At 45.6% G+C, this 9,442-nt stretch overlaps 1 protein-coding gene across 1 annotated transcript in view; it reads left to right on the plus strand.

Annotated features, from left to right (window-relative positions):
• The window catches only part of CLCN1 (chloride voltage-gated channel 1), a 28,662-nt gene that overhangs the window by 17,268 nt on the left and 1,952 nt on the right, over nt 1–9,442 (plus strand). The window contains exons 13-22 of the mRNA XM_036429121.1: nt 430–499; nt 674–784; nt 2,198–2,411; nt 2,651–2,784; nt 4,690–4,934; nt 5,239–5,350; nt 5,621–5,700; nt 5,922–5,960; nt 8,626–8,730; nt 8,810–8,896. Of these exons, the coding sequence (XP_036285014.1) occupies nt 430–499; nt 674–784; nt 2,198–2,411; nt 2,651–2,784; nt 4,690–4,934; nt 5,239–5,350; nt 5,621–5,700; nt 5,922–5,960; nt 8,626–8,730; nt 8,810–8,896 (1,197 nt within the window). The remainder of the gene's footprint in view (nt 1–429; nt 500–673; nt 785–2,197; nt 2,412–2,650; nt 2,785–4,689; nt 4,935–5,238; nt 5,351–5,620; nt 5,701–5,921; nt 5,961–8,625; nt 8,731–8,809; nt 8,897–9,442) is intronic.

Genomic DNA, 9,442 nt, shown 5'->3' on the forward strand with positions numbered 1-9,442 from the left:
CTATTGAGGTGACTGTTCAAATCAAAGAGGCGGCAGTGGGCTAGTGACAGAGAACCTCTGAGATCTCACTTCTTTTCTAGATTGCATAAAGGAAGGCAAACATAATCACTCCAAGTAGGAGGGTTTGGGGTTTACCATCTGTAGGAACTTTCTTATAGTGTTGTCATCTCTTAGCCTGAGAACTCCATATTTTTTTATTCTGGAGGAAGTGGAGCAGACAGGATAGCTCTCAGAAGGATGAGCCACCCCAGCATTTCCGTGGCTCTGAAAGCAGGAAGGAGGGGGAGGGGGTAGCAGGAAAGGGAGAAAGAAAGAGAGAGAGAGAGAGAGAGAGAGAGAGAGAGAGAGTGTGTGTGTGTGTGTGTGTGTGTGTGTGTGTGTGTGTTGGGTGGAGTTGAGAGGGTGTCCTGATGCCTCTTTTTACCCCAGTTCTGGATGTCCATCGTGGCCACCACTATGCCCATACCCTGCGGAGGCTTCATGCCTGTGTTTGTGCTAGGTGAGTTCTGATGGGGAGCCTGGGGTTATTCTGATAGCTACAATCTAGGGTACTGAAAAAATAAAGAAAGCCCTGGAATTCTGGGGACCTGTATTTGATCTTATTGCCCAAAGAGGGAATACAGAGGATAAGCAACTTGGATCTCTCAGCACTTTTCTTTTGTCTCTGGTCTAGGAGCTGCATTTGGAAGGCTGGTGGGAGAGATCGTGGCCATGATATTTCCTGATGGCATCTTATTTGATGGCATCATCTACAAGATCCTACCTGGGGGCTATGCAGTAATTGGTGAGACACATTTCACCCTCTTGAAACCAAATATTTGAGTCCCTCAACTGCCCACACTCCAACTCTCCCTGACATCTTCATTCCAGGCTATAAAATATGGTTTTCATTTAATGCTATTAATCCAACTTGTATTCAAATAATCAACCCTGGATTCTGACTCTCATTAACATTTATTCAATGTCTATGAGACTTAGTTTCTTCATGTGAAAGAGAGATTATGGGGATTAAATAAAGCAATAGGGATAAAAGCACCTAGAATTGTGTCTGAATGTTTGGTAAGGGCTTTTTTCTTTCTTTCTTTTTTTTTTTTTTTTTTTTTTTTTTTTTTTCCTTCTTCCAAAGAGTCATAGAAACAAGAATGCAGGTGACTGGCTCAATTACTTTCACCTTGCAGATAAGCCAGGATTGATGGGACTTAAAAGCACATGACTAAGCGCTAAGGAACATGGGCTCTGGACCCATCCCTGGCCTGTGTCACCTGGATGGTCATGGACAAGTTAGCTTCCTTTCTGAGCCATAGTTTCTTCAGAAGTGGCTTCTGAGATATTTTACACCCCTACCACTCTATGAGTCTCTTATGTTTTTCATTAAATCTATTAGCCCATCCAACCAAAACCTATGTCCAATACAATGACCAATACAAATCCCCATAATTACTACACCTCCTCCTTCCTTTTTCTTTTTACTAAAATCCCATAACAAGTAAGTCCATGCTCCCTTACATATAGGAGCACTAACCAGTTTTATTGCCAGATGGTGACCTTACTTTCCCATAAATTGTTGACTCAAAACCTGAGGTCCAAAATAGAATGCCATAACTGGGTTTTAAAATGGTCTGTTAAGAATGATACAAACTTCTGCCTGGCTGGTTTGACTAGTGGTTGAGTATTGACCCATGAACCAGGAAATCATGGTTCAATTCCTGGTCAGAACACATGCCTGGGTTGTGGGCTGGTGGGGAGCATGCAGGAGGCAACCAATCAATGATTCTTTCTCATCATTGATGTTTCTGTCTCTACCCCTTCCTCTCTCTGAAATTAATAATTTTAAAAATATATTGAAAAGAATGATATAAACTTTCAAAAACCAGGAATGGATAAAATAGCACTATCTTCATTTTAGGAAAAATGATGATTTTCTAACAGTCCAGCATTTTAACCCCTACACTCTTTTCCCCCCCTTATTTGTTGAGTGAGTGGCAATGTGTCAAAAAGTATTCTAGGCACTAGCAAACATATCAGAGAAGAGATTAGACAAAATTTCTACCTTTGTGAAGCTTCTACTATTGACAAATGGATATATTAGAGTGTTGGCACTGACCAATTCTGTGTCATTCTGGTCATATCCCCATGTGCCCTGCATGCCAAGAACTGCAGCTCTAATCCACCAGTACATTTCTGTGTCTCATTCTAGGAGCAGCAGCACTGACGGGTGCGGTGTCCCACACAGTCTCCACAGCTGTGATTTGCTTTGAACTAACGGGTCAGATTGCCCACATCCTTCCCATGATGGTGGCTGTTATCTTGGCCAACATGGTGGCTCAGAGCCTGCAGCCTTCCCTCTATGACAGCATCATCCAGGTCAAGAAGCTACCCTACTTGCCTGACCTTGGTTGGAACCAGCTCAGGTCAGGGGCACCAGCTGGAATTAGTTCAGCCTTGATGCGGTGGGGGTGGGAGATGCTGAGGTTGATATTGCAGATAGGGTCAATGTTTGCAAGCACTGCTTTTTACCTCTTTTGATATCCCCATATATTTAATAAATATTTTGAATGGTGAAATGTCAAACCTCAGAGGAGGAGCGGAAAGGCCAGCAAAGGGATGGACATATGGTGGGGCTAACCCCCCATGCTTTCTCCTTCTATAGCAAATTTACAATCTTTGTTGAAGACATCATGGTACGTGATGTGAAGTTTGTTTCAGCTTCTTGCACATATGGGGAGTTGCAAACCCTGCTTCAGACCACCACAATCAAGACTTTACCACTGGTTGATTCAAAAGGTCAGTGGGGAGGAAGGAAGACAACCCCTGAACTTGGGCTCCATAGAGGTCAGGGAGGAGGCATTGTGGTGTGGGGTTTGTTTGTAGAGGCCACTCAGTCTGCTACAGGAGACCCAGCCTATGCTCCTTAGGGAACATCATCCTGAGGAAGTTAAATACACCCGTAGCACAGGCACAACAACACAGTTAAAAACCAACCAAAGAAATACAGTCAATTCTCTTATACATGGTAGTTATGTTCTATAAGGTCACCATGGGCACTGAATTAGGGATACTACACTGAGCCATTGCTCCTAGAAGACATATAGGATTAGGTTCCTATAAGCCCCTGGTCACACCACTCTCTTCCACTAATCAATGTATAAACTTGTTTTGTGAATGTTCCTCTTTAAAAATACCTTATTGAGTACTAGTATATATTGTTGATTCATTCAGATTGAATTTACAGCCAGCAGAATGACAGCTCATGCCTCGACAAAGCTTACATAACTCACTTATTTTCTCCATAAAGCACATCATAGCCCTTATGCTTGAGGGCAATTTGAAACAGCAAAAGAAAAACACAAAATATGTGAAAAACGTGGCAGTAAATAGACCACGAAAAGAACACTTGTTTGCAGTATAAGGGCTGGGAGGGGGAAAGGTATAGCATCACTTTGTTCAACCTAAGCTAAGAATGTGTGCATGGGGCAACCTATATTTTTTGCTGCTCTGTGCACATCTGTGAATGACAGGAAGCATCATGAGTATTGATTTTGTGTTACAAATGGGTGAATTCACAAATAGGGAATCCATGACTAATGAGGCCCAGGCTTAAGTCTTACAGCCCCTTTTGTAGTTCTCTTTGCTACTTAGCTAAATACCCACTGTTCTTTAATGTCCAACTGGAAGAGGAGATAAAACTTTCATATGAAGGAGTGAACGATTTTAGTAAGCTGGGTCTTCAAACTTCTCTTCCTTCATTCACCATCCTTTCTGCCCACCATTGGCACTTAATCCTGCTCTGTGTTATTTCTTACTATGGTTTATATGTCTATATCTGATCTTCCTCATGAGATTGGGTATTCCTTGAGGGTGGAGACTATAACTTCCATTTCCATCAGACTACCTCCTTGTAGATATTTACTAACTATTGAATACTTGCCTGATGTTTGAATTAGTGTAACAGAAGAATTGTGGCAGGCCAGTTGGAGCCATTAAAATAGTTCTGATTTCAGATAATCAGAGTATTCAAATTGGTCAATTTAGGTCAGTTTTAATATTTTCCCAAACCCAAATACCTCTAAGTGGCTTGTATCCTGGGAGCTCTTCATTGGAGCAGTAGTTCAGCCTCTCTCATAATGACTAAGACTTAATGGTAAGATTTATCTCCATAACACTGCTGCAATTTTATGGCCTTAAAACTTAATGAGAATGTAATTACAGTCGCAGAATTTCGACATTTCCAGAAAAAGTAGGCTTGTTGTTTATATCCTAGAAGGACCCAGACTCTAAACAATTAAATAACCTTGTAGGCCTCTTTCAAAGTATATTCACATCTCAGCCTTACATGGATGCCCTCTAATGTTTCTTTCTTGGAGACAGGGTTGCTTAGTCTATTTTAATACCAAGTTCACCTATTTGCAAACACTAGCTATATCAAAATAAGCACAAGTGAGCACCAATTAGCACCAATTAGTCTACTATCAATTGGGTCTCTAAGTACTAGATTACGAAATCAAAAGGACTGAGTCAGGTCAACCATGCAAGATTTGTGAAATGAGTGTTTCGGGAGAGAAGGTGAAAACTGAAGAAGAGAAAACCGGAGGCGTGGGCGCTGGCTTTCTGTCCGTGCTGAGCGGGGTGGAGGTGCGGGGAGGGGACTGGTAATGAGCAGGCCCTCGGCTAAGCTTGGCTCGCCCCCAGAGTCAATGATCCTGCTGGGCTCCGTGGAGCGGTCGGAGCTACAGGCCCTGCTGCAGCGCCACCTGTGTCCTGAGCGGAGGCTGCGGGAAGCCCGGGACCTGGCCAGGAAGCTGTCAGAGCTGCCTTTTGACGGGAAGGCGCGGCAGGCTGGGGAGGGGCAACGGGGCTCCTCGCCCCAGGGCCGACCGGAGTCCTTCGCCTTCGTGGATGAGGATGAAGATGAAGATCTCTCTGGGAAATCCGAGGTGACTGGGCTGGGAAGGGCCCGGGGAGCAGGAAAGAGGGAGACAAAGGGAAAGTAGGAAGAGGGGATGGAGATGCTGGTCATTTAGAAAGTCAAAGAGAGCAGTGGCCCTCCGTCCATCCGAAGGACTGAAGGAGATAAGGTCGTGGATGATGGTCCGGATGAGAATTCAGAGGAATATAGGACTTCTGAAATGGGGAGGAAGAATGGAATTAGATGGATTTCTCAGGACACGTGCCGGTACAGGCAGGAAAGCAGTAGGCAGCCTCTTCTCTGGGGCTGAGGATTTTTACTGCTCCTTACAGCTACCTCCACTTCCTCCTCCTCAACCCATTCCTACTGTTCCACTGCCCCCTGAAGAGCCCAACGGACCCCTGCCAGGCCTCAAACAGCAGCCAGAAGCACCGGAGCCTGCAGGTGAAGATTCTCCCATCATGCTCACTCAGCCTAAGGGCTGCTACTCTGGGGAGGGGGAGGCTAGGGTGATGGGAGAGGGTTCCTATTCATTGAGTCTCCATATTGTTGACCCAAGGAGAGGGACAAGGGCTTACCAGTATTTAGGAGGGTAAAAGAGAGGGTGTCTATGGTTGGCGGCATAGTGTCAGGGGACCACTTGGGAGCCCCTGGCTATTTCCTCCCAGGAAGAGTAGAAATTGTTTCCATTTTCCTCTACTCCCCACTCTTCAGGTCGAAGGCGCTCCATCTTTCAGTCTCTGCTGTGCTGCTTGCTGGGCAAAACTCGCCCCACAAAGAAGGAAACAAGCCAGGTGAGAGTTGGATGGGGGTGGGGAAGGGAATGGGGTAGGGAATGACAGGGGAAAGGGAACTTGTCTGATCCTTAGATCAGGAGGGAAGGGGTCCCACCAAGGAGAACCTTCATCGTATGGGAGGAATGGTGAGTTGAAAGCGGGCATCTTTGGCCCTGGCCAGGGAGTCATGGCTATAATTCCATTAGGAAAGAATTTGGACCTATATCTTTCTTCTCTAGGATGCAACCGATTTAGTGGATAACATGTCACCTGAAGAGGTAAGTAAAGGAAGCAGCAACCTGGGGTGGACTGTTCTGTCAAATGAAGATATTGCTCATCTTTTTCTGTCTTCTTCTTTGTGTTGTTGTAAGAATAAAATGTGAGTCTAGGCGGGAAAGCATTTTAGAGGTTGGAAAGGAGGCATGACTATGGAGATGGTGATGGGCACATGGCACAGAGGTGGGAAGACCTGATAGTATTCTCAGAAGGACCACTGTCATTTGAAAAGAGGAATGTTTTGAGTCTCCATGCATCAATGGACCCATGATGCTAAGATGAACCTTAGATCTTGTAGGCAGTAGGGACATTCTGGACAGGCAGAGGCTCTGCAGGAATGCTGAGCACCAGGCACTAGCACTTACACATCCCAATGTGGAGAAACAGCACTGAGGCTATAAAAGTGAGGCCAGCACCTGGTAGAGGTTACTCTGCTGATCCACCAGGCCCCTGAGACAGTGGACAACTAGGGAATGCCAGGAAGCAGGACTAGGAAGAACCACAACTGAGGACAAGTATTCACAGTGCTGCCTCGTGGGACAAATGCCTATTTCCCAAGAAAGCTAGTTATCAAGTCTATGAGCAAGAAAGTTGAGCATGTTGAATGGCCTTGACCTGTCTCCATGGTTATGCCTCCTTTCCAACCACTGAGCAGTAAAAGAATGCAGTGCAGTGATTGGGAGCAGTACTAATGGGGACACACCCTAGAGGGTGTGCAGACACAACAAAGTCCATCAGCGGCCATCCATTTAGTAAATGAGAATGCATACTCAAGCTTTGTAGCTGACAAAACCATAATGCATATTATTTTAGAATAAACATCTTTGGACATCCGGAATAAATAAGTGCTGAAAATGAAAGGTACTGCAAGGTTAGAGGAAGGGGTAGGGAGTGACAAGAGAGAAAGGAAACCACTTTCTCCCCTTGCCACCCCTCAAAACACAGACACTTCTGATAAATGACTTATGGGAGAGTCAAACAGATGATCACAAAGGAAAAAGAAAAATCATTCCTCCGTCCATAAGCAGGAATCAGATGTGTCATATCTGCAATTAAAAAGTAGGGTGCTAAACCCAATAATAATGCTTTTTGTTGTTGTTAACACACCAAAGAGAGAATGCCAGCTATTTGATCAATGAGGCTACTTAAGAACTGCTGAAAATAAAGTGCTGCCAGGGACAAAAAGATGACAGGTATACCTTTTTAGTTTATATCTTTCCCAAGGGAGACTTTAAGCAGCTCCCAGCTCCCATGTGGCTTGTTGACATTTTGGAGGAATAAGATCCAATTGGAGTCAGAATTCAGGTTATTTTGAACATGGTTTTCAGACTAGATCAAGGTGACACCCTTGGCAATATTGAGATGATATCTATGGGAATATTGAAAGAATTCAATTATAGGTCTCCAGAAGCCCATGCTATACTTAATTCTGCTACACTGTTAGTACAGACAGTTAGAGCTCCTGTTTGCAACTGGGGCTTAGCTTTTTCAAGTTCAGACTCAAGAACAGACATCCTCCTCCCCTTGGACAAGAGCTGGGGGTATCTGGAACACTACCAGCAGTCAAGGTCAGAAGCCCAGCTTCACCTCTGTGCAGTTGGAATAATGCCCAGCACAGACAACGTGCTTGATACCGGTTCTGTTATTGTTGTTTCTTAAGGGAAGGCAGAAATGGAACTAGGGAAGGCCAGAAATGATCATGGAAAGGTCCAGGGTTGACAAGATGGCTGCCTGTTCTAAGTAAATCATCTCTATGACATACCTGCTAAGTGGTCACCATCTTGTGTTGTGAGAGCTGGTCAGTCCCTATGTGAACCTTCAGTAAGAGAAGAGGAGAGTTTCAGAAAATTTTAGATTTGCTTTTTATGAAAGCCGGAGCCATCCTGGATTCTTTAGAAGCTTGAGGATTTGAGCATCGTGTCTACATCAAGAGAGTTGGCCTTCCTGTTTTAATGCTTCTGTCATAAACAAAACAAACAAAAGAGATGGCTTTGCTCGAGTCCACTAAGCACCATGTGACCCAGCACAGCATTTCAAACCCAACAAATATGTGGCACCCTGCACTGTGTAAAAGGAAAATGTGCCAGTGTCTTCACAACAGGCACCCATCCATACCAGTAACATTCTCCAGGAGTTCGTGTCCAGTGGGCAGAAGTGAGACAAATGCCAATACAAGAGTGAGCACAGTCCCTGCCTTTTCCAAAAAGGAGAGAGCAGCAGAGTGCTGTGGGAATTGAAAAAGGGGCAAAACACATTAGCCTGGGAGTGGCAAGAGCACAGAGTGAGTGCAGGGTAGGCAGGTAAGGGAAACGCAGCGCAGAAGCCAGAAGACCTATGTGAGGAATGACAAGCAGTCAGGTTTCATGGGAGCATGGGGTATGACAAGAGGAAGGGAAAGACTGAAAAGATAGCTTGAAAATAACAGGAGTTTGGGGCACTTGGGTGGTGGTAGTGAAGGAGAGAATGGGGTGCTAGTGCCTGAGGCTGAAGGTTGATTTGGAGCCTGGCGTTGCATCCTGGGGGGGAAAAAAGGGAGGTGTTTCGTGATACGGAAGGTCTGTGCTATAATAGTTCGTTGCAAATTTCAGGATTCTCAGCTAGTAGGGCTGCTTGTGGTCCAAGCCTTGTACCTGAGATATGGGGTGACTACTCTGCTCTACCCCACAGATTGAGGCCTGGGAGCAGGAGCAGTTGAGCCAGCCTGTCTGCTTTGATTGCTGCTGTATTGACCAGTCCCCTTTCCAGCTGGTGGAACAGACGTCCCTGCACAAGGCTAGTCCTTGCCCACCGCTCAGGGCTGCTGGGAGGTGTGGAGCTCCCTGTGCACTGACCTGCTGCTTTTTCTGTGCAGATTCACACACTGTTCTCGCTCCTTGGTCTCCACCTTGCCTACGTGACCAGTATGGGGAAGCTCCGGGGTGTGCTGGCATTGGAAGAGGTAACAGCAATGTGTCCAATTGAGCAGCAGGAGGAATGGGCGGGCACAGGATGTGGGGGTGGGGGAGGGATTATTTTAAAACCCCCATTTCCCTCTCTATTTCTCATGCAGAGATTGGAGGAAGGAGAGAGGGCTCAGCAATCAAGGGGTACAGGTGGAGACGACTACAAAGACCTGAAGGGGACACAGTTCTTGATCTTAGATATAGATAGCCCCTGTGATCTTCCATAGCTGGCATGGGTTTGGGATTGGGGTTCAGGGCACAGGACATGGTTTCATAAGGGTGCTCTATGAGGAGGGCCAAGGGAAGAAGGAGGAGATAGGATGTGGCTGAAGGCGGCCTGAAGGTCACTAGGAAGGAGCCAAAGGACATCTGGGTTAGGGAGCTTGAGACTCACTGTTCCACAGGGGCCTGCTGTCTGCTGGCATTACCCCTTTCTCTTCCTTTTTTCTGTCTTCTTTGATCTTTCCACGTGGTCTTTCTTGACATTCTACCGCTTTTCCATTCCTTCTTCCTTTTATCGTATCTATTCTTCGCTTGTGTCT

The sequence above is a fragment of the Pipistrellus kuhlii genome, unplaced genomic scaffold, assembly GCF_014108245.1.
Source record: "Pipistrellus kuhlii isolate mPipKuh1 unplaced genomic scaffold, mPipKuh1.p scaffold_m20_p_10, whole genome shotgun sequence".
Lineage (NCBI taxonomy): Eukaryota > Metazoa > Chordata > Mammalia > Chiroptera > Vespertilionidae > Pipistrellus > Pipistrellus kuhlii.